At 41.9% G+C, this 24,385-nt stretch overlaps 2 protein-coding genes and 5 non-coding genes across 14 annotated transcripts; 3 read left to right on the forward strand and 4 right to left on the reverse strand.

Moving 5' to 3' along the window:
• Positions 1-365: 365 nt before the first annotated feature.
• On the reverse strand, positions 366-6,359 carry tada2b (transcriptional adaptor 2B). 3 transcript variants are annotated; one of them, XM_053629889.1, is made up of 2 exons: positions 6,077-6,359; positions 366-5,243 (listed from the first exon to the last, which is right to left on the reverse strand). In XM_053629889.1, exons 1-2 carry the CDS (start codon positions 6,344-6,346, stop codon positions 4,116-4,118), a joined length of 1,398 nt encoding a protein of 465 aa, XP_053485864.1. In that variant the 5' UTR covers positions 6,347-6,359; the 3' UTR covers positions 366-4,115. The 3 variants fall into 3 exon arrangements, with proteins under 3 accessions (XP_053485864.1, XP_053485867.1, XP_053485866.1); XM_053629892.1 differs by lacking the exon at positions 6,077-6,359 and adding an exon at positions 5,622-5,865; XM_053629891.1 differs by lacking the exon at positions 6,077-6,359 and adding an exon at positions 5,572-5,668.
• ccdc96 (coiled-coil domain containing 96) lies at positions 6,199-12,774 on the forward strand. Of its 6 annotated transcripts, none has more exons than XM_053629895.1 (5): positions 6,550-6,626; positions 7,543-7,616; positions 8,025-8,402; positions 10,571-11,223; positions 12,224-12,774. In XM_053629895.1, exons 3-5 carry the CDS (start codon positions 8,039-8,041, stop codon positions 12,530-12,532), a joined length of 1,326 nt encoding a protein of 441 aa, XP_053485870.1. In that variant the 5' UTR covers positions 6,550-6,626; positions 7,543-7,616; positions 8,025-8,038; the 3' UTR covers positions 12,533-12,774. The 6 variants fall into 6 exon arrangements, with proteins under 6 accessions (XP_053485872.1, XP_053485869.1, XP_053485870.1 ...); XM_053629896.1 differs by having other exon boundaries at positions 6,555-6,626; positions 7,448-7,616; XM_053629897.1 differs by lacking the exons at positions 6,550-6,626; positions 7,543-7,616 and adding an exon at positions 6,199-6,292.
• A 5,326-nt stretch (positions 12,775-18,100) lies between these two features.
• On the reverse strand, positions 18,101-18,173 carry trnav-cac (transfer RNA valine (anticodon CAC)). Its single transcript has one exon. It is a non-coding gene; the product is annotated as a tRNA-Val (tRNA).
• Positions 18,174-19,301: 1,128 nt separating this feature from the next.
• trnag-ucc (transfer RNA glycine (anticodon UCC)) lies at positions 19,302-19,373 on the forward strand. Its single transcript has one exon. It is a non-coding gene; the product is annotated as a tRNA-Gly (tRNA).
• Positions 19,374-20,555: 1,182 nt separating this feature from the next.
• On the reverse strand, positions 20,556-20,628 carry trnav-cac (transfer RNA valine (anticodon CAC)). The gene has a single exon. It is a non-coding gene; the product is annotated as a tRNA-Val (tRNA).
• A 1,127-nt stretch (positions 20,629-21,755) lies between these two features.
• Positions 21,756-21,827, forward strand: trnag-ucc (transfer RNA glycine (anticodon UCC)). Its single transcript has one exon. It is a non-coding gene; the product is annotated as a tRNA-Gly (tRNA).
• Positions 21,828-23,011: 1,184 nt separating this feature from the next.
• On the reverse strand, positions 23,012-23,084 carry trnav-cac (transfer RNA valine (anticodon CAC)). The gene has a single exon. It is a non-coding gene; the product is annotated as a tRNA-Val (tRNA).
• Between the last annotated feature and the right edge of the window lie 1,301 nt (positions 23,085-24,385).

A 24,385-nucleotide genomic window follows, 5' to 3' on the forward strand; every position in this document is an offset into this window, starting at 1 on the left:
GTAAGGATCTGAGCGACTTTAATGGGGGCCAAATTGAGATGGCTAGACGACTGGGTCAGTGTGTCTCCAAAACAGCAGGTCTTGTATGCAGGGGTTAGTACCTACCAAAATTGGTCCAAGGAAGGACAACCGGCGAACCGCCCAAGACTCAGTGATGCTTGTGCAGACTGAAGGTGAGCCTGCCTGGTCAGATCCCACAGAAGAGCTACTGTATTGAACTGGACCATGGAGCAATAGAGGAAGGCGGTCTGGTCTGATGAATCATGTTTTTCGTTTACATCATGTGGAGGCCGGGTGCGTGTGTGTCGCTTACCTGGGGAAGAGATAGTACCAGAATACATTATGGGAAGAAGGTGAGCTGGTGGAGGCAGTGTGATGCTCTGGGCGATGTTCTGCTGGGAAACCTAGGGTCCTGGCGTTCATGTGGATGTTACTTTGACACGTACCACCGACCTAAACACTGCTGCAGACCGAGTACACACCTTCATGGTAACGGTGTTCACTAATGTCAGCGGCCTCCTTCAGCAGGATAATGTGCCGTGCCACACTGCAAAAATTGTTGAGGAACGGTTTGAAGAACATGACAAAGAGTTCAAGGTGTTGACTCGGACTCCAAATTCCCCAGATCTAAAACCGATCAAGCTTCTGTGGGATGTCCAGGACAAACAAGTCCGATCCATGGAGGCTCCACCTCACAATTTATAGGACTTGAAGGACCTGCTTCTAACATCTTAGTGCCAGATTCCACACCACACCTTCAGAGGTCTTGTGGAGTCCATGCCTCGATGGCTCAGAGCTGTTTTGGTGGCACAAGGAAAAGGGGACCTTCGCAATATTAGGCAGGTGGTTTTAACGTTATAGCTGATTGGTGTATATACATACATACGTAAAGCATAAGCTCCAGGTATAATTCACACTAACGTGGAAACCTAACTGAATGTGAACACAAATAAAGACCATTTGCTTATAGTATGAACATTTTAATACAAAATAGTTCACAACTTCTGTTACCTGTCCAACATAACCCACACTATTACAAACAAAATAACGCTGTACCAAAGGGCGATTTTACAACTTAACAACGGCATGCCAGAATAACGGTGCTACAGAAAAAGAAAATATTCATTCCGGGTTTTTTCTTTCCATTTTTAATACAAAAATTATAAAAATGCTTCAGAAATAAAATACTTTACACTTCACAGATCAGTTTTTCTCATTTTTCAGCCCCATTTTCTACATATTATTTTACAAAACAAAATATTTACATTTTCTAAAATAGGGTACACTGATTGAGCTCTAAAATATGAATATTTAATTTAAGGAGAGGTAAAAATAAAGAATAAAAAACCCAGGACCAAAAGAAAAAAGAGAAGAAAAAAAAAAAAACTCCTAAATTCAGTGTTGCTCAAGTCAAGAAATCTGATTGGGCTTGCTTTGGATGAACCTTTAAAAAAAATAGTTATTTATTCTTTAATAATTATAAGAAGCAAATAGAGGAAATGTGACAGAAAAAGAGATAAGGATAAGCTGATATTAGATTATTTGGAGTCTTTGTGTTTAGCTTTGTGTATCGCTACGTGAAAATGTTTGGGGAATAAATAAAAAAAAAAAAGAGGTCAAGGGGCGATTGAAAAGAAAGCTTAGAAAAACAGAGAGAAAGAGAAAGACACTCGTGCACTTCTTCTCTCGTTCGTATTCAGCCCTCGATTCGTTCTTCACACAGAGTCATTTACATTTAAATGGGACAGGGAACCCGCCTCGGGTCTGAAGAGCCACACAAAAGCTCTCAAGCAGAGAGGTAAGAATTAAAAAGTGACAGAAACATGAAAGAAAAAGAAGTGTCTCGCCGATGAGCAGAAACAAGGAACATCTCAGTGCTGTAACAAAATGCTTCAAAGCTACGTAGAACATAAAACAAAACAAACCACTCCACGTGTTCTCATATCTAAATGTGTTGATGATCATTTCCGTCATGCGTATCGTGATATTCGACACGTTTACGAGAATACTGTTATCATGACATCCTCATGTTCCGATCGAGAGGAATGATCCCTAATTAAGTGCCATTTCTAGGCCACGTTAGGACAGGTGTCTTCTGAAAGTCCTGATCTTGGACAGAATAGTGTGCAGAATTAAACGTGTCGGTCATTTTGTAAACAGAATACGCCAATAATATTGCAAAGCATTTATCACAATAAATGACGTGTTGGCCAATCACTTCACTGTAGCTGAGCTAAAAATGATCATTAGTGTCTCTACCCAATTAAAAAGCATTCACCACTTTAAATAAACACTCTTGCTCCAACTACATTCGTTCTGTTATTTCCAGAACCCACAAAAGAACCATCCTAGTAGTGGATTGTAGAACCGGGCTAAGGGTTGTAAAGAAAAGAAAAAATCCACAGTGAAAATCTTGGTAACAGTGAAGGAAAAAAAACAAACCTCTAGAATGACACCAGGGCGACTGTAATCACTCTGCGGATTCTAGAACCACAGTGAAGTTTCTAGAACTGCATTTGGGAAAGACTATCACCCTGAGATCACTCATCTGCTGTGGTTCTAGAATACTCAGAGAAACTATTACCACACTGGAGAGACTTTCATCACTCTGAGGATTCAAGAATCAATGTTAAAGAAGTGAACTAAGGGAGAATGTAAACCATAGCACCGGCCTTGTTAGAGTCTAGGCATTGGCCAATCATTTATCACGGTTTGCAATATTTCGTTATAGAGAAAAATAAGTTACACTTGACAGTTTGACTCTCGTCCGGTGAACAGGACTATGGACCTGTCCTCCTAGAGAACGAGACATTCAGTGCCGCTTTGTTGCCTGTCACAAATAAGGAGCCTCAGAAGACAACAGTCTACATTTAGTCTTTTGAACAGGACCAAGGTCCAAAATCGTTGCCCATCCAGTGCATCCAAACAAAAATTATTCTAAGGAATCTAAATGAAACTGTTGGCTCTAGACTCCACACTGAAAATTCTAGAACTATGCATTAAAGAACTAGCCTTTCTACATTATAAGTTCTAGAACAACAACAAAGATACTAGAACCATCATCACTAAGTATTCTGTGAAGATTCTGAAATTATGCTGGAAATAGCACCATCACTCAGATGATTCTGGAACCGCAGAGAACACTCTAAAGCCGTGACAGGGAGACGATCATATTGCTGAGCATTCTCGAATCACGGCAAAGATCGTAGAACCATGATGGGGAGACTGCTGAGGATTCAAGAACCACAGAAAATATTCTAGAACCATGGCCAGGAGACTATCCTTCTGATGATTGAAAACCATCAGAAAACTCTCGGATTTCTCAAAAACCAAAGTGGAGATTCTAGCGCCATCATCACTCTGAGGATTCTAGAACCGCAATGCAGATTATGGAAATACACTGGAACTGGGCTTCTTCTTCTTCTTGCTACTTTTGTAACTCTGAAGATTCTGGAACGACTGAAGATTGTAAAGCCATGGCAAGGAGACTGTTATCACTCTCGGCGTTCTCACACTACAACAAAGATTCTAGAACCATCCTCACTCTGAGAGAACTCAAGAAGCCCAAACAATTCTGGAGCCATACGAATGATTCTGCAACCACGTGAAAGAGTTGACAACAACACGAGTTTCCAGAACTGATCATTCTAGAGCCAGACTAAGGATTGAAGAAGGATTCTAGAGTCCAAAGGGCTCTAAAAAGTCTTTAATGCCAAACTAAAAGCCAAAGGTAAGAACGCTCTCGTCGCGTCGTCAAACACGTCATCAAGAGGAACACAGTTTTATGAGAACGTCTCGTTGAGGTTATGGCTATTCTCAGAAAAGCTCATATTTTCAGAGAACGTTTTTAGATGCAGTATTAATAGAACACACAATAACACACACACACACACACACACACACACACACCCACCACCACCACCACCACCACCACCCAAAAAAAATCTTATTAGCAAAAATATACATATGTATATACAGATTTATTCCTTTGAAACCTTATCAAAATTGTAGTCAAGGTTTTTCCTTTTGCCACATTTACATTCCTATGAACAGAACCGGGATTGAGATTCGCAGTCCCGTGTTCTTAGAAAACACTAGAAAAGAAGCGCGGAACGTTACGCGGCATCTCGCGATATCCAGCCACTCTCTGTGAGGAAGTTCAGGATGCGTCTTTTCAGCATTTTGTCCAGGTAGCCTGGTAAGCGGCTCTTGGCGGGGACGCCTTGCCGTTTCTGCAAATGATCTTTAATTATGATCGTTTTCACCGTCAAATACCGAGTCGGACTCAAGTTCAGCGAGTTGCACAGCACTTTCTCGCGATCAGAAAGTAGCTCGAAGCCCGGTAAGTGCTCGATGGCTGAGAATTCACCATCTTTTCCTTCCTCTTTGATGGTGCCGGCTCCGCCCCCGGCATTGGCTCCACTTCCTGAGTTAGCTCCGCCTCCGATTCCAATCCCAGCTCCACCACCACTTCCGCTGCCCCTCTTGGAGCTCTTGTTTTCTTTCCGTTTCTCGCGCTTGTGCCGCGCTGCCTCGTATTCGGCTGACTCGTCGAGACGCGTGATGCCGTTGCGTCGGTAACGCTGGAGTTCACGGACTTTGGCACGTAGCACTCGCTCCTTGTGCATGTTGTCAAAGAAGTCCTCGAATTCTCGGAACGCCATAAACTGACAGAGCGCACGCAATTTTGTCCGCTGCTCACGCTCCTCCTTCGTGATTTTGCGCTTCCCGGAACCCGATGATGTCGAACCCACAATGGGCGGGGCCAAAGCGGTACCAGCGCCTCCGCTCCCTTTGTCTTTCTTTTCGCGACCAAGAAAGGCATTTACGAGGTTGTAGTCACGGGCGACATCTTTCCGGCGCTGTCGCTCGCGCAGCTTTCGTACGTACATATCGACGTGCGCGCGCTTCATCTCAAGTTCCACGTCCTCGTCGTCGTAGTTTACAGACAAGCCGCTGACAAGCAACTCCGCCTCCTGTTCGTATTCCATCTCATAGTCGTCGCGAAGCGGCATGTAGCCGAGCTGCTGCTGTTCAGCCGGCGTGAGCTCCAGCGGCGGTGGGGGTGCAGTGAGGCTCGGGGAGAGAGGTGCCCCGCCCGGGCATGTGTGGTCCGTCACACGGTTCGGGATCAGCTCGGGGATACACGCCTTCCCCAGGTTACCATGGATGTACATAGTCACGTAGTGCTCCATCACCTCCTGAGGTGTGCGAGAGGCACCCACATGGGCTGCCATGTCCTCCTAAAACACATACATACACGTTATTAATGTTATGGTAGTGATGTGAATGTATATAACTGTTAATACCTAATGTTTTATATGCTGTTATACCATTAATAGCATTATACTTCGCTCATTTTTCACACTAATTTCTCATTTTTAAGTCAGTCCGTACAGGATTTCGCAGAGATTTTTTTGCGATTGTTGCAGCCAAAAACGCTCGATTTTGCCGCGTCTTTTTTCAAAGGTTTTTGCCTTTTCGCCGAAAACTACTTGAATTTGGCAATATCGCAATCGCACAAAGTTGTTCTGCGCAGTCTTTTCGAAAAGACCTTTCCAGCTTTCAAACCTCAGTTTAAAATATGCGACATGCTTCATCCTTTTTCTCAAAACTAATACCCAGGAATACGTGAAGCTCCGACACGCCGGATTACTCAACATGACTGGACGCCGCCCTACGAGTTTCAGTACTTGCTTGCATAAGATTGAGAAATAGACATTAAAAGGTACAGTTAAAATGCACAAAGATGTCAAAAATAAGCACAGAGTTTCCTCGTAAATAGACAGACAGACAGATGGGTGGTAGAAAGGAGCGATATCACAATAAATTGATAAATATCTTGGGCCAACGTCACTGTTACTCACTTTCACACATGGTGGCTGGATATTAAATAATCTTTCAAATAATTTAGATATATTTGAAGAGTATTAAAAATGTACCTGAAGACATTTTTCATATCTGTTAATAGTTTTGTTGGACAGACAGACAGACAGACAACAACAACAACAACAACAATAACAATAACAATAACAACATGTGAAGTGAGATAGATTAAAAGTTCTGATTGATTTACCCAGTTGCCGAACCCATACTGTTCGATGGCATCGAGCAGCGATTGCTCTTCCCTGCTGGTCCAACCTCCCTCAGCCTCGGGACCCCAGAGAGTGAAACGGCCGCCGTCCACTTGCTGATAACCGTGCCATCTCCGGTGATTACCGATTTCCGCCCCGGCGGAGAAACACTCGGGACACAGCTCGATGTCTGGGCAGTCGGTGCAGCGCAGACGCAGGTTCGTAACGTCCGTCAGGCAGTTCACGCAGTACTTCTTGCCCAGATCCGCCATCTTGGCGCTGGCTTGTTGCTCTCTCCCTCTCTCTCTCTCTCGCCTCTCTGTGTGCGCGCTTTCGGAAGCCGCGCGGACGTTTGTTGTAGGCGCATGCGCACTGCGGCTAGGTCTGACACTCGCCTCGCTAGTGTCTCATGAATATTCATATACGTAACGAGCGAACGCTCTGATTGGCTGTATCCATGGCGACCGGTTAAAAACACACGCCGACACACACACATACACACGAATGGGTTTGTAATACGCGTAAACGCAACTTGTATTAATTTAACCTCAGGTAAGCGAATAATTTACTATTAGTAGCAAACACATTTTCTTGTTTATTTATTTATTTTTTTTGTGTGTGTCTAGACTGCATGCTATCTATCTATTTATTTATCTATCTGTCTACCTGCCTAGTATTATTTAAATAAGAGGTGCGTTACATCAAATGAAATGACAACAGTAATAATTTACTTTATTTATACACTGAGCTTAATAAAAGAAAAAGAAAAAAAAACATACACATAAATGCAGACCAGGTTGTCAATAATAAAAACTATTTAACAAGAACCTACTGTTATGTAAGGAATGAACCACTGGGTGGTGCTGTTATAGAAACTTAATGGTGTGGACAAGTGGGGTTACTTTTACCTACTCGTACTTTGTGTTATTCATCTTATACAACAGCAGTTTGGAAATGCTTGCCATATTTATTTATTAAAGAATGCCATATACCATTAATACTCCATGAAACAAGTTAGGTCCTGTTTTCAGTTACGTTAGAGCAGCTACAGTTGAGGTTACAAGTTTACGTACGCCTTGCACAATCTGCAACACGTTTGGTGTTTTCTTTTTTTAAATGAGGGATTAAAAGTCAAATTTAAATAAAATTGCATGTTGTTGTTTATTTAGTTCTGCCGTGAGTACGCTATTTCACATAACAGATGTTTACATATAGTCCAAAATACACAATAATACCTGAATTTCCACAAATGAACCAGTTTAAAAGTTTACACACGCTTGATTCGTAATACCGTGTGTCGTTACCTGGATGATCCACGACTGTGTTTACGTTTTGTGAGAGTTGATCATGAGTCCCTTGTTTGTCCTGAGCAGTTAAACTGCCCGCTGTTCTTCAGAAAAATCCTCCAGGTCCTGCACATTCTTTGCTTTTCCAGCATATCCTACATATTTGACCCCTTTTCCAACAGCGGCTATATGATGTTGAGATCCATCTTTTCACACTGAGGACAACTGAGGGACTCATACACGACTATTACACAAGGTGCAAACATTCACTGATGCTCAAGAAGGCAACACGATACATTAAGAGCCAGGACGGTGTAAATTTTTGAACAGGATGATCGGTGTGAATTATTATTTTGTTTAAAGATCTTTTTTTTTCACTTAGTACTGCCTTTCAGAAGCTACATAAGATATTTACCTGTTTCCCAGAAGACAAAATAATAACAATTTTACACGGATCATCCTCACCAGTAGTTTCCTCACGAGCCTCCCTTTTTTTCTTCTCTGTCCTGAAGACTTTCCATGTTTTTACCTCTGACTGTTACAAACCACTGATTCTGGAGACTCTTTCCATAAATGTCTTCTCACTATAAATATATTAGAGAGTAAAGACGAGTCCTTCTGATTCCGATAAAGGTCATAATGGCTTACTTAATTCAACTCGCAGATTATCCTGTGAAAATGGAGGAGCAGTCACTTGAAGAAACGGGTCCTGATCTGAAGTCTGAAGATCCGAACGTGGAAGAGGCAGCAGACGTCCTTGACGGTGACGAACCGACTAAACCTGGAGATGAAAGCTGTGCAGTAGTAGGAGAAGAAGTAGAAGTAGAAGAGACAGAGCAAACAGCAAATGAAGAGGATGACGTTAACATGCAGAATGCACCGGAAATCCCTGACGAAGAGCTTGAAGCTTCAGCGATAGGTGATCTACAAGTTAGTGATGATATTGAGGAGGGTAATACTGCAGATGTAGAGATTTTTCAAAACATGAATGAAGAAGAAGAGCCGGAAAGCCAAGTGGACGAAGATCACAGACAGTGCACAGGTGCGTGACAGTTTTATCGCTTTTTATATAAGTTAATCTAGCCTAGTGTCCGCGTTATTTTACACTTACCTATGGCTGTGTACCTTAATAAATGACATTCTCTCTTCAGTCTTATGGAACAAAAAATATGTTAGTAACAATCAGAACCAATGAAGGTGCAGGATTCGGGTACATATGAGTTAGAAATATGTGGGGAAAAAAACTATGACGCTGATGTTAAATGCAAAATCTGCAAAATGCTTTCGTCGTTATCTTTGCACAAATTAAACCCAAAGCTGTTCTCACGTTATTTTTAACAAAATCATCCGATAAAACCTTGACAAAGATATTGTGTTATTTTATTTTCATATGAAACAGGGGTATTTAGGAATCCTTCCAGGTGAAAGACATCTGCAGTCTGTTGTGCTTGCTTCAGTGTTACATTAACAGATTGTAAGCAATAAATGTTGTATAGTGTGAGCAGTATTATTGTTCTGGGAATTTTTCACATGGTGTCCATGAGGCCTATCTGAAAGAGTAACATTCATTCGTCTATGAGTGTACCAAATCAGCTGAGTAACCCTTAAATGGATTATGTATCCTGGGAGATACAAACGTTCGTCAGGCTCTGGGGAGGATAACAAAAATTGGGTGATTATTTCACAGAAAAGGTTATATTCATTATGATTATAATGAACTTTCCTTTACTTTCACACTATCTGATGTTACCCAGATGAGGACGGGTTCCCTTCTGAGTCTGGTTCCTCTCAAGGTTTCTTCCTCATATCATCTCAGGGAGTTTTTCCTCACCACCGTCACCACCGGCTCGCTCAATAGGGATAAATTCACACGCTTAAAATCTCTATCCTGTGTTTATATGTTTCTGTAAAGCTGCTTTGAGACAATGTCCATTGTTAAAAGTGCTGTACAAATAAAATTGAGTTGAATTGAAAAGGTGAGTACAATATGACTTAATTGAGTTCAAAAGAAAACATACTGAATTCACCTTTTCTGTAATTCAGTTTCAGATTTAGGCCTTTCAGGTGCTTTCACACTGTTAAATAATGCATATTTTTATGGGCGTAGACACGACTCAAAATAACGTCCACTTCGACCTCTGAGAAAGTTTTTCTTGTTGTTTGCAAATCACACCAGCTCTCTGAGCTTTCATTTCCTTTTGTTGGGTTTTCTGGTCGTCACCAAATACAAATTTGTAATTTACAAAATTGTAATTTTTGTAAATATTATGTTTTGAAAATAAATGAGCAAAATTGTGTTAATTGAACCTGAATGTGTTCAAACACAGTAATGAATTCATTCATTTTCTTAAGTGTTTTAAGGTTCTTTATTAAATAATCATATTGAACAGTGCTTAATGCTAGTTATCAGATGTTTCTATACCCAATATACCATGTAAAGATTTACATTTTGATTAAATTCTCTTGTTATAAGCAGTGTGCTTAGAGAACATGTGCTTTTCATTTAGAAACAAGAAAACTGGCACAGCGTTGGAGCTGGCCGTTAAGTTGTGACTGGTTTGTGCGTTGGTCTTTTATGATAAGCAATAAAAAAGGTTATATGATGTGAAATGGAAGAGTCTATAATTGAGCGAGGCTTTTTCAATACTGCTAACCGGTTCCTAGTGATCCGTGAGGCCTGGTAAATTTGTATTCTTCGAGTAGATCTGAAATATATTTTGGTCCTAAGCAATTACGTGCTTTATAGACTTTGAAATCAATTCCGTACCTAACCGGCAGCCAATGTAGGGATTATAACACTGAGGTAAAATGCTGAGTTTTCTTTTCTTTGTGAATTGTTTAAAAGCTAGTCTTCTTGTGGAGACCAATAAGCAAACCACTGTATGGACTAAGTTCTTTAGGTCCTGTATAGAGATTAAATTTTTCAAATCTAGATATATTAAGTATTTAATCAACTAGATATACTGAGTATTTTATCAAGTTTCACACCTCATGCTGTGCTTGATTAAAGAGGAAATTGCATCATGTCACAGTGCAACTAAAGGCTGTTCAGTGAATGCTACTTGAGCTGACAATAATGAACCACTTCTTAACCAGTCCATAACTTTGATCCACACCGGACATTGGGTAACACACAAACACAAATCTCCAGCACAGTACAAAAGTGAGAATCAATCACCAAAAGTCTTTTTTTTTTCTTCCTCAATTTAGCTGATCTTCAACACAACCTTAAAGTGGACTCTGAGGACGAGCAGGAGCTTCTTCAAGAACTCCAAACAGAACATGAAAAGCTGAGTCAGCTCAATTACCAGCTCCAAAAAAAACTAGCCGAATACTTCTGGCTTAAATCGGGCGGTGAACTGCAGTCAGTGCAAGAGAAGAATTTCCCAAACCAAGAGTGCTGCCAGAAGTACCCAGACATCATAGAGGCTATTAAGAGGCAAAGGCAGGACAAGAAGCAAAAGCATCCCCAACGTCAACTTGTTGATGATCTGCTTCGGCAGAACAATGAGAAGCTGGAGGAAATCGAGTGCGAGTGGAGCATGCTAGCATCAGCCAAGCGCGAGGTGATCATTACAGAGCTGGAACAGGCGAGGGGCAAGACTGAGGCCCAAGCTGTGGCTGAGAATCTGATGACAGCTGCACAGAAATGCCAGGATGAATTTGTCTCTGTCAGTCATGAAAACTTCAAGCTGAATCTAAAGATGCCCAAGTTCCATGTGAGGGAAGATGTTCCAGATGGAGAGATGAACCTCATTAACTTAAAGCAGCTATATATTGAGAACCAGACTTACAATGAAAAGATCCAGGAGTGCAAAGAGGATCTGCTTAAGCTCAAGAAGACATTTCCCCACACTGGACAGGTATGATCTGTCTTGGATTTGTTTATCATTTATTCATTTTATTCATTGTTTAGAAGGTTATTAGTCAAAATAATATTGGAGGAACCCTTCAGCAAACATGCAAGATTATCTAGTTAACACATCACTTTCAAAATTCTTTAATTGCTTCTCAAAGCTTGTTTTGTCACAGTGTTCAAAAATTTGTTTTCCTGCTGAAAACCAGTGCATGGATGTGCATACTCTGTGTGATGCCAATCCAATTGCAAACTTCAAGATTCTGAAGCTTCTGGTTGGAAAATGTACAGCAAAATACACTATATGGCCAAAAGTATGTGGACACCTGACCATCACACTAATATGTGCCCGTTCCAAAACTATGGGTATTAACATAGCGTTAGGTCCCCTTTGCTGCTAAAATAGCCTCCACTCTTCTGGGAAGGCTTTCCACTAGATTTTGGGGCGTGGCTGTGGGGATTTGTGTTCATTCAGCTACAAGAGCATTAGTGAGGTTGAGGTCAGGCGCTGATGTTGGTTGAGGAGGTTCCAGTTCATCCCAAAGGTGTTCAGGTGGGTTGAGGTCAGGGTTCTATGCAGGACACTCAAGTTCTTCCACCTTCTTCCAACCTTAAGACACCATGTCTTCCTGGAGCTCGCTTTGTGTACAGGGGGACTATCATGCTGGAACAGGTTTGGGCCTGTTAGTTCTAGTGAAGGGAAATTGTAAAGTTACAGCATACAAAGACATTCTATACAATTGTGTAAATCTCACTTTGTGGCAATAGTTTGGGGAAGAACCAAATATGGGTGTGATGTTCAGGGGTCTGTAAACTTTTGGCCATATAGTGTATCAGATGCTCTATGGCAAGATCGCATCTGTTACATATAGCTAGAAGCTGATTTTCAGTACATATAGCAGGATCTTATGTGAATTAGCTACTTATCCTAATTTGACTGTAATGTTGTGTGTGTGTGTGTGTGTGTGTGTGTGTGTGTGTGTGTCCGTCCGTCTGTGCCCTCTCAGATTCTGATGCATGTCAAAGAGAAGTTGAGGTTCATTCAGGTGGAGAACCAGGCGAAACGAGTGTGTTTTGACGAGCTGGATGCCTTGGTGCTGCATGAGCAGGAAGCTCTGACGCAGACAATGCAGGCACGGGACAGCCTGCGCTGTGACAACCTGTGTAAGCGGCAGGACTGTGGCCTGATGGGAAAACCGACACTGCTCCGGGACCTTGAGGACACAGAGGATGAGCGTGAGGCACTCGAGAGACAAGTGGAGATGCTAAAGAGAAGCAGAAGAGACACAGACAAGACCACACAGATACATACATGACTACAAGTATACATGCAGAAATACAATAACATTTTTTTTTTTTTTTAGAACAGATTTATGTTTCCAAATATGTGTTATATTAAGATAAAGCAGTAGAATTTTGTAGAGAAAAAAAAAAATATCACTGCAATTTGTTTAAATTTCATCCACACTGTAATGTTACTATGTTTTTACCTTCTGTGTCATTTGACTGAAGAGGGAAATTTGAAGAATTATTGAAATAAAACAGCTCTTAATGATGACCTCTTTTGGACCTGGATAGATTTTTAGCAATATGTATTATTAAAATTCTGGTTAATAATTACTAATTATGAAGGGGTTCGAATTCGGAGTTCGATGGAGTAGGACGCGAATTTGGAGGCTCCTGCTGATTTCGATTAAAATTGTAATTAGCGCTTTTTTGGTTCATATAATATATTTTGACTTATTCTACTTCTTTTCCTCGTTTGCACTTTTAACTTTGTGGCTCGTTAAAATGTCTGGAAAGAACACGAAAACCCGTGGTAGTATTCAGACACAACTGAGGGCTAGGGTGCGCGCCGCGAGCGAGTCCCCTTCTCCCTCTGACTCCGCGTCGCCGAGCGGTGACCCTGACTTCACCGCACTCAAGCTTGAGTTGCTGGCTTCACTGAGGAAGGAGATTGCCGATATTTTTATAAAAAGGAGTTCCAGGAGATTCTCAGGGATGCACTGTCTACTATCCAGCTTGACCTGCAGGCCGTGAAAACACAGCAGGCTGGTGATAAAGTTTCTACCGAGGCTACCATATCAACACTGAAAGGTACCGTTGGGGAAATGGAGCACGCGCTCTCCGGTTGCACCGATGACATAGTTCATATGAAGACTACTATCGAGTCTCTCACTGCGACCGTGACTCAATTAGAGAATAAATGTGAGGATTTGGAGTCGAGGTCACGGCGTAATAACGTTAGGATAGTGGGAGTTCCAGAGGGCCCTGACACCTGTACAACTGCTGCTGTAGCGGCCTTGTTAAAGGAGGCGTTTGGTCTGGAGAAGGAGCCGGTTTTGGACCGGTCCCACCGGACCCTTCAGCCGAAGCCCAAGCCTGGTGAACAACCACGAGTTATTGTGTGCAGATTCCACTATAGGTTCGGCGTCAACTTCGTGGTATTGAGGGCGCTCGCTATGGAATACTTCACCCAGCTCGGCTTCGCATTACATATAACGGTGTTCAGAAGGACTTTACTTCAGCAGAGGAAGCAGGAGACTATGTTAAACTCTTGATATCGGGGTGAACTGCATCACCTATATAGTGGAGTATTTCTTTACTTTTCTTTTATTAATTTTTTTGCACTCGGCCTTCCAGCTGTACAGAATTCGGATTCTTATTGAAGATATTGTCGATGTATTACTTCGTCTAGATTTTGTGGACTTACTCCTCTTAAATCTCCTTCTGTATTAATGTGCTTCTCTGTTTTGATGCTCTGACCGGGTTAAAGTTTCTGTTTATTTAATTTTTATTAGTGCTATTTCCTCATCTTTACGTGCTACACTGTTATATTATTTGTTACAAGTCTTTATAAGGTAAGGACATTATAATTGTTAATGTGCGCAGACTATTTATCAGATTTGAAGTCAGTAGGGGACTTTAATCTTACTGGAATTTTTTTTTGTTTAGGTAATTTTGTTTGTTAGTTCAGGTTCAGCTTACTCTTTGAGTTGTTTTCACATTGTGGACAACTCTTGGTGGGAAACACTGCTATCTCCCTTGTTTTATGGAGACTTTGGGTGTGTGGTTGGGGGGGGAGGTCCCACTTCGGCTCTAATTGGCTATTTGTATTTCTATGGTTTACTTTATTTAAATGGTTAGTAGTAATATGGAATGGGCACACCTTTAAGATTTATTAGTTGGAACGTCAGAGGTATGGGTAATCCTGTCAAGAGATCTAAGGTTTTTACACATTTGAAACGTTTAAAATCCAATATAGTATTTTTACAGGAGACGCACCTACGTATTAAAGATCATCAAAGGTTACACTGCCCTTGGGTGAGTCAAGTCTTCCACTCGAACTTTAATTCAAAAGCAAGAGGGGTCGCTATTTTAATTGACAAAAGGTTACAGTTTTCGTCCACTAACGTTATCGCTGATGCGAACGGTAGATATATTATAGTTGCTGGTACTCTGATGCAAAGACGGGTGTTGTTGGTAAATGTATACGCTCCAAACTTTGATGATGTGGAATTTGCTAATAGATTGTTGAGCAATCTCCCTTTCATAAATACTCACCTGTTGATTTTCGGTGGAGATTTAAACTGTGTAATTGACCCAAACTTAGATCGGTCTAATCCCCGTACTCTGAATCAATCTGCAATGTCTAAAACATTTTCCGATTTTATGTGTCAGAATTGTCTCGTTGATCCCTGGAGATCCTGTAACTCTTCTCTTAAAAAGTTTTCTTTCTTTTCCCAGGTGCATCATTCCTATTTGAGGATTGATTTTTTTTTTTTATACACAGCACTCTTGATTCTTGTGTAGTTTCTTCTGACTATCTGGGTATTGTAATTTCTGACCATGCGCCTCTACAATTAGATATTCATCTTTCTATTTATAAACGTAGCCGACCGCCTTAGAGATTTAACTCTCTTCTTTTAGCAGACAGTGAATTCTGAGTTCATTTCTACTTCTATTGATGACTTTCTTTTCTTCAATCAGAATGACTCCACCTCTTATTCATTGTTATGGGAGACACTTAAATCCTATATCAGAGGGCAGATTATTTCTTATTCTGCTCGCTGTAATAAAAAACGCACTGCTAGGCTTAATGAACTTACATCTGCGATCAGTAACCTCGATCAAAGATGTGCATTGAACCCCTCTCCAGAACTTCTTAAAATAGTCTCGACTTACAGGCAGAATTTAATCTTATTTCGACTAAAGAGGCGGAACGCTTGTTGTTACATACTCGTGGTTCATATTATGAACATGGCGACAAGCCGAGTTGTTTACTGGCCCATCAGCTACGGCGACAGGCTACTTCCCGTCTCATACCTAGTATAAAAAACACTTCTAATATTGTCACTACAGATCCCATGGAAATTAATGCTACTTTTAAATCGTTTTACTCTTCGCTTTATAAGTCCGAATTTCCAACAGACAATACTAAGGTGAATGCATTTCTTTGAAACCTTTGTAACCCTGTTATTGATTCGAATACTGCTATGCAACTGGACTCCCCACTCTCTCTTGAAGAAATTTTAATTTCTTCAAGAGAAGAAAGGCACGTACTTAACCCTCTTACCCTGTATGGCCGAAAAACCGGCTTGCCCGTCTTTGATCTATTCCCGTGAGGACGATATACCGGCTTGGTCGTCTATGCCAAATACCCGTAAGGCCGATGTAGCGGTTTTACAGTGTAAACGTTATCCCCGTAAGGCCGGTGTACCGGCATTACTCTGCTATGATTCCTTACTTATTTAATTATCATTTTTTTAACCCGGAAGGTTGATGACCTCATGACGTCACGACATGATTACGTTGTTACGCCGGCATTACGATGAAGATCCAAGCGTGAATATTGGTGTAATAGTAGAAGTTAACTAAAAATGCCAAAGCGAAAAGCTAATCGTGTTCCAGCTAAAGTTACACCTACAGTGAACACAGGTACATCTAAAACAGTAAAAAAAAAAAAAAGAAAGAAAACATACACAGTTACACAGGCGAGAGCGAGGATTCTAGATAGTGACAGCAGTGAAAGTTCAGGCCATGTTGAAACCGAAACCGAAACTGATAGTGACGCAAACTCTCCTGATTCAGACCCTGATCCGTCTTCATCTTCAGCATCAACCAGTGCGACTGACACTGCAGGGGTCTGGAGTCATAACGGGACCATTTCTGTGCATTCGTGAAAACGCTACCTGCTGGTCTGATTATCACCAGAAACTTGACTTTTGGCGCTAAAATGCATTTATTTGTTTATTTATTTATTTATTATTTACTTGAATTTATTCAAAGGCATTGACCACGCTGATGCTCGTATGGTACTTCTAAATGAGTATAAGGATTTTAGCGAGCATTTTTCGTCATTTCTCTAGTTAAGAATTGTGCTCTAAGTGGAGTAAAAAGACTGAACTGCTTCATTTTCAAAGTAATATTACACAAATACATTATTATAAGTTGTTTCAAGGCCTAAAAATGTTCAAATTAAAATGTTGATTTTGGGGCCAATTTTGGCCTGGGAACTCAGGGTTGGCGTGCTGTTTCTATGGGGAATATAGGGTTGTGGGACATAATACTGTGGGAACTAAGGGGTAAGAGGGTTAAACTTTTGTTTACCAGAGTAGAGTACCTCAGCGTGGCATTGGTGGTATAGTGGTGAGCATAACTGCCTTCCAAGCAGTTGACCCGATTCGATTCCCGGCCAATGCAAACGCTGTCACTCGAAGGTTCAAGTGACACTTTACGGTGGTTGACACAAAAGGAGTTAATCTTCTACCTGAAAATGAGTTGGTCAACAGAGTGTCCCATAGGCTTCTCTGCAGGCCTCTTAGAACTCTTTCTGCTTCCCACTTGTATTCTTAGGGGTTCTTTGCTGTTTGGAAGCACATCATTATCCATCAGGGCAGGTTTGACCTGTGAACAGGGGCAGAAATGTAAGAAAATGGGGTCTGTCCATGTCTGTCTTTTGTTAGCGACAAGCTAGCATGCAAACTGCGATGAGACCTTTACATTTTCCGCAATCAGCTATCTACATAGTCAATGTTTTATATTTCACAAGCAAATATGTCTATATGCTGATTGGTCTTAAGCAGGGTTGTCCGATCTTCAGGTTTTCCTTCCAATCTAGCAGGATCCACACCTGATTCCAATTGTTTGCTCTGCTGATCTTGGCTTTCAGTAGACTAAAGTGTGGCTTCTGCTTGGTTAGAATGAAAACGTGCAACCACACTGGCCCCTTCCGGATAAGACTGGACAACCCTGCTCTAAAGCAAATAACCACTAAGGTAAGTGCCACTTTGTGAGTTCTGAATCTGTCATGCTGACTTGACGTCACTCGATGAACAGGGAAGGAACTGGTAGATGAGAAGACTTCCCACTGTTGACGAATGGCAATTTCAAGTTGAGGGTGCGTTTTCTTTGTATTTTCCTGCTTGGAGGTGGGGAATTACAAGTTTCAACCTCGAGTCAAAGGCATCATTACTCTCGAGGAAAGAGCCAGGCTTCCACATTCAGTGGAAAAGCAGAGACTCCCTGTTATTTTGCAAGCAGCTGTTATCTGCCTTGCTACAAAAGCAGAATGGAAGGGAAACCGCTCCCAGCCTTTTTCGAGCGTAGACCTTTTGCTGATAGGTGAACTTGGTGACCAGTACTTTACAGAAAATTTTCCAGTCACGTTCAGAGTCTTATTGAGCAACGAAAGAGCCAGGCTTCCACTTTCTGTGGAAAAGCAGAGACTCCCTTTCATTTTGTAAGCAAATGTTATCTGCTTTGCTACAAAGGCAGGATATCTGCTCTGTTCAAGGTCTCGCTTTCTGGCTGTTCCTATAGGACCTGATCCTGCAGTGATGACAACTGGGCAATTAGTAAAGCAAAGTTCAAAACATCCAGAGTGTTTCTGCCTGGTCTCGAACCAGGGACCTTTTGCGTGTGAGGCAAACGTGATAACCGCTACACTACAGAAACCATGCAAAGGTTGCTCCTTGGCTGTTGCCCATGGTCTGCTGACGAGAAAGGCACGTACTTAACCCTCTTACCCTGTATGGCCGAAAAACCGGCTTGCCCGTCTTTGATCTATTCCCGTGAGGACGATATACCGGCTTGGTCGTCTATGCCAAATACCCGTAAGGCCGATGTAGCGGTTTTACAGTGTAAACGTTATCCCCGTAAGGCCGGTGTACCGGCATTACTCTGCTATGATTCCTTACTTATTTAATTATCATTTTTTTAACCCGGAAGGTTGATGACCTCATGACGTCACGACATGATTACGTTGTTACGCCGGCATTACGATGAAGATCCAAGCGTGAATATTGGTGTAATAGTAGAAGTTAACTAAAAATGCCAAAGCGAAAAGCTAATCGTGTTCCAGCTAAAGTTACACCTACAGTGAACACAGGTACATCTAAAACAGTAAAAAAAAGAAAAAAGAAAGAAAACATACACAGTTACACAGGCGAGAGCGAGGATTCTAGATAGTGACAGCAGTGAAAGTTCAGGCCATGTTGAAACCGAAACCGAAACTGATAGTGACGCAAACTCTCCTGATTCAGACCCTGAGCCGTCTTCATCTTCAGCATCAACCAGTGCGACTGACACTGCAGGGGTCTGGAGTCATAACGGGACCATTTCTGTGCATTCGTGAAAACGCTACCTGCTGGTCTGATTATCACCAGAAACTTGACTTTTGGCGCTAAAATGCATTTATTTGTTTATTTATTTATTTATTATTTACTTGAATTTATTCAAAGGCATTGACCACGCTGATGCTCGTATGGTACTTCTAAATGAGTATAAGGATTTTAGCGAGCATTTTTCGTCATTTCTCTAGTTAAGAATTGTGCTCTAAGTGGAGTAAAAAGACTGAACTGCTTCATTTTCAAAGTAATATTACACAAATACATTATTATAAGTTGTTTCAAGGCCTAAAAATGTTCAAATTAAAATGTTGATTTTGGGGCCAATTTTGGCCTGGGAACTCAGGGTTGGCGTGCTGTTTCTATGGGGAATATAGGGTTGTGGGACATAATACTGTGGGAACTAAGGGGTAAGAGGGTTAAACTTTTGTTTACCAGAGTAGAGTACCTCAGCGTGGCATTGGTGGTATAGTGGTGAGCATAGCTGCCTTCCAAGCAGTTGACCCGGGTTCGATTCCCGGCCAATGCAAACGCTGTCACTCGAAGGTTCAAGTGACACTTTACGGTGGTTTGACACAAAAGGAGTTAATCTTCTACCTGAAAATGAGTTGGTCAACAGAGTGTCCCATAGGCTTCTCTGCAGGCCTCTTAGAACTCTTTCTGCTTCCCACTTGTATTCTTAGGGGTTCTTTGCTGTTTGGAAGCACATCATTATCCATCAGGGCACGTTTGACCTGTGAACAGGGGCAGAAATGTAAGAAAATGGGGTCTGTCCATGTCTGTCTTTTGTTAGCGACAAGCTAGCATGCAAACTGCGATGAGACCTTTACATTTTCCGCAATCAGCTATCTACATAGTCAATGTTTTATATTTCACAAGCAAATATGTCTATATGCTGATTGGTCTTAAGCAGGGTTGTCCGATCTTCAGGTTTTCCTTCCAATCTAGCAGGATCCACACCTGATTCCAATTGTTTGCTCTGCTGATCTTGGCTTTCAGTAGACTAAAGTGTGGCTTCTGCTTGGTTAGAATGAAAACGTGCAACCACACTGGCCCCTTCCGGATAAGACTGGACAACCCTGCTCTAAAGCAAATAACCACTAAGGTAAGTGCCACTTTGTGAGTTCTGAATCTGTCATGCTGACTTGACGTCACTCGATGAACAGGGAAGGAACTGGTAGATGAGAAGACTTCCCACTGTTGACGAATGGCAATTTCAAGTTGAGGGTGCGTTTTCTTTGTATTTTCCTGCTTGGAGGTGGGGAATTACAAGTTTCAACCTCGAGTCAAAGGCATCATTACTCTCGAGGAAAGAGCCAGGCTTCCACATTCAGTGGAAAAGCAGAGACTCCCTGTTATTTTGCAAGCAGCTGTTATCTGCCTTGCTACAAAAGCAGAATGGAAGGGAAACCGCTCCCAGCCTTTTTCGAGCGTAGACCTCTTGCTGATAGGTGAACTTGGTGACCAGTACTTTACAGAAAATTTTCCAGTCACGTTCAGAGTCTTATTGAGCAACGAAAGAGCCAGGCTTCCACTTTCTGTGGAAAAGCAGAGACTCCCTTTCATTTTGTAAGCAAATGTTATCTGCTTTGCTACAAAGGCAGGATATCTGCTCTGTTCAAGGTCTCGCTTTCTGGCTGTTCCTATAGGACCTGATCCTGCAGTGATGACAACTGGGCAATTAGTAAAGCAAAGTTCAAAACGTCCAGCGTGTTTCTGCCTGGTCTCGAACCAGGGACCTTTTGCGTGTGAGGCAAACGTGATAACCACTACACTACAGAAACCATGCAAAGGTTGCTCCTTGGCTGTTGCTCATGGTCTGCTGACGATAAAGGCACGTACTTAACCCTCTTACCCTGTATGGCCGAAAAACCGGCTTGCCCGTCTTTGATCTATTCCCGTGAGGACGATATACCGGCTTGGTCGTCTATGCCAAATACCCGTAAGGCCGATGTAGCGGTTTTACAGTGTAAACGTTATCCCCGTAAGGCCGGTGTACCGGCATTACTCTGCTATGATTCCTTACTTATTTAATTATCATTTTTTTAACCCGGAAGGTTGATGACCTCATGACGTCACGACATGATTACGTTGTTACGCCGGCATTACGATGAAGATCCAAGCGTGAATATTGGTGTAATAGTAGAAGTTAACTAAAAATGCCAAAGCGAAAAGCTAATCGTGTTCCAGCTAAAGTTACACCTACAGTGAACACAGGTACATCTAAAACAGTAAAAAAAAAAAAAAGAAAGAAAACATACACAGTTACACAGGCGAGAGCGAGGATTCTAGATAGTGACAGCAGTGAAAGTTCAGGCCATGTTGAAACCGAAACCGAAACTGATAGTGACGCAAACTCTCCTGATTCAGACCCTGATCCGTCTTCATCTTCAGCATCAACCAGTGCGACTGACACTGCAGGGGTCTGGAGTCATAACGGGACCATTTCTGTGCATTCGTGAAAACGCTACCTGCTGGTCTGATTATCACCAGAAACTTGACTTTTGGCGCTAAAATGCATTTATTTGTTTATTTATTTATTTATTATTTACTTGAATTTATTCAAAGGCATTGACCACGCTGATGCTCGTATGGTACTTCTAAATGAGTATAAGGATTTTAGCGAGCATTTTTCGTCATTTCTCTAGTTAAGAATTGTGCTCTAAGTGGAGTAAAAAGACTGAACTGCTTCATTTTCAAAGTAATATTACACAAATACATTATTATAAGTTGTTTCAAGGCTTAAAACTGTTCAAATTAAAATGTTGATTTTGGGGCCAATTTTGGCCTGGGAACTCAGGGTTGGCGTGCTGTTTCTATGGGGAATATAGGGTTGTGGGACATAATACTGTGGGAACTAAGGGGTAAGAGAGTTAAACTTTTGTTTACCAGAGTAGAGTACCTCAGTGTGGCATTGGTGGTATAGTGGTGAGCATAGCTGCCTTCCAAGCAGTTGACCCGGGTTCGATTCCCGGCCAATGCAAACGCTGTCACTCGAAGGTTCAAGTGACACTTTACGGTGGTTGACACAAAAGGAGTTAATCTTCTACCTGAAAATGAGTTGGTCAACAGAGTGTCCCTTAGGCTTCTCTGCAGGCCTCTTAGAACTCTTTCTGCTTCCCACTTGTATTCTTAGGGGTTCTTTGCTGTTTGGAAGCACATCATTATCCATCAGGGCAGGTTTGACCTGTGAACAGGGGCAGAAATGTAAGAAAATGGGGTCTGTCCATGTCTGTCTTTTGTTAGCGACAAGCTAGCATGCAAACTGCGATGAGACCTTTACATTTTCCGCAATCAGCTATCTACATAGTCAATGTTTTATATTTCACAAGCAAATATGTCTATATGCTGATTGGTCTTAAGCAGGGTTGTCCGATCTTCAGGTTTTCCTTCCAATCTAGCAGGATCCACACCTGATTCCAATTGTTTGCTCTGCTGATCTTGGCTTTCAGTAGACTAAAGTGTGGCTTCTGCTTGGTTTAGAATGAAATGTGCAACCACACTGGCCCCTTCCGGATAAGACTGGGACAACCCTGCTCTAAAGCAAATAACCACTAAGGTAAGTGCCACTTTGTGAGTTCTGAATCGTTCATGCTGACTTGACGTCACTCGATGAACAGGGAAGGAACTGGTAGATGAGAAGACTTCCCACTGTTGACGAATGGCAATTTCAAGTTGAGGGTGCGTTTTCTTTGTATTTTTCCTGCTTGGAGGTGGGGAATTACAAGTTTCAACCTCGAGTCAAAGGCATCATTACTCTCGAGGAAAGAGCCAGGCTTCCACATTCAGTGGAAAAGCAGAGACTCCCTGTTATTTTGCAAGCAGCTGTTATCTGCCTTGCTACAAAAGCAGAATGGAAGGGAAACCGCTCCCAGCCTTTTTCGAGCGTAGACCTCTTGCTGATAGGTGAACTTGGTGACCAGTACTTTTACAGAAAATTTTCCAGTCACGTTCAGAGTCTTATTGAGCAACGAAAGAGCCAGGCTTCCACTTTCTGTGGAAAAGCAGAGACTCCCTTTCATTTTGTAAGCAAATGTTATCTGCTTTGCTACAAAGGCAGGATATCTGCTCTGTTCAAGGTCTCGCTTTCTGGCTGTTCCTATAGGACCTGATCCTGCAGTGATGACAACTGGGCAATTAGTAAAGCAAAGTTCAAAACATCCAGCATGTTTCTGCCTGGTCTCGAACCAGGGACCTTTTGCGTGTGAGGCAAACGTGATAACCACTACACTACAGAAACCATGCAAAGGTTGCTCCTTGGCTGTTGCCCATGGTCTGCTGACGAGAAAGGCACGTACTTAACCCTCTTACCCTGTATGGCCGAAAAACCGGCTTGCCCGTCTTTGATCTATTCCCGTGAGGACGATATACCGGCTTGGTCGTCTATGCCAAATACCCGTAAGGCCGATGTAGCGGTTTTACAGTGTAAACGTTATCCCCGTAAGGCCGGTGTACCGGCATTACTCTGCTATGATTCCTTACTTATTTAATTATCATTTTTTAACCCGGAAGGTTGATGACCTCATGACGTCACGACATGATTACGTTGTTACGCCGGCATTACGATGAAAGATCCAAGCGTGAATATTGGTGTAATAGTAGAAGTTAACTAAAAATGCCAAAGCGAAAAGCTAATCGTGTTCCAGCTAAAGTTACACCTACAGTGAACACAGGTACATCTAAAACAGTAAAAAAAAAAAAAGAAAGAAAACATACACAGTTACACAGGCGAGAGCGAGGATTCTAGATAGTGACAGCAGTGAAAGTTCAGGCCATGTTGAAACCGAAACCGAAACTGATAGTGACGCAAACTCTCCTGATTCAGACCCTGAGCCGTCTTCATCTTCAGCATCAACCAGTGCGACTGACACTGCAGGGGTCTGGAGTTCATAACGGGACCATTTCTGTGCATTCGTGAAAACGCTACCTGCTGGTCTGATTATCACCAGAAACTTGACTTTTGGCGCTAAAATGCATTTATTTGTTTATTTTATTTATTTATTATTTACTTGAATTTATTCAAAGGCATTGACCACGCTGATGCTCGTATGGTACTTCTAAATGAGTATAAGGATTTTAGCGAGCATTTTTCGTCATTTCTCTAGTTAAGAATTGTGCTCTAAGTGGAGTAAAAAGACTGAACTGCTTCATTTTCAAAGTAATATTACACAAATACATTATTATAAGTTGTTTCAAGGCCTAAAAATGTTTCAAATTAAAATGTTGATTTTGGGGCCAATTTTGGCCTGGGAACTCAGGGTTGGCGTGCTGTTTCTATGGGGAATATAGGGTTGTGGGACATAATACTGTGGGAACTAAGGGGTAAGAGGGTTAAACTTTTGTTTACCAGAGTAGAGTACCTCAGCGTGGCATTGGTGGTATAGTGGTGAGCATAGCTGCCTTCCAAGCAGTTGACCCGATTCGATTCCCGGCCAATGCAAACGCTGTCACTCGAAGGTTCAAGTGACACTTTACGGTGGTTGACACAAAAGGAGTTAATCTTCTACCTGAAAATGAGTTGGTCAACAGAGTGTCCCATAG

Source organism: Ictalurus furcatus, chromosome 7, assembly GCF_023375685.1.
Source record: "Ictalurus furcatus strain D&B chromosome 7, Billie_1.0, whole genome shotgun sequence".
Taxonomy (NCBI): domain Eukaryota; kingdom Metazoa; phylum Chordata; class Actinopteri; order Siluriformes; family Ictaluridae; genus Ictalurus; species Ictalurus furcatus.

Excerpts from the sequence above, each read along its gene's own strand:
- tada2b (XM_053629889.1), bottom strand. The coding sequence starts at position 6,346 with ATGGCGGATCTGGGCAAGAAGTACTGCGTGAACTGCCTGACGGACGTT. Across the intron at positions 5,244-6,076 it reads AGTATGGGTTCGGCAACTGG|GAGGACATGGCAGCCCATGT; the intron begins GTAAATCAATCA and ends TATGTGTTTTAG.
- ccdc96 (XM_053629893.1), top strand. Across the intron at positions 8,403-10,570 it reads AGATCACAGACAGTGCACAG|CTGATCTTCAACACAACCTT; the intron begins GTGCGTGACAGT and ends TCCTCAATTTAG. Across the intron at positions 11,224-12,223 it reads CATTTCCCCACACTGGACAG|ATTCTGATGCATGTCAAAGA; the intron begins GTATGATCTGTC and ends GTGCCCTCTCAG.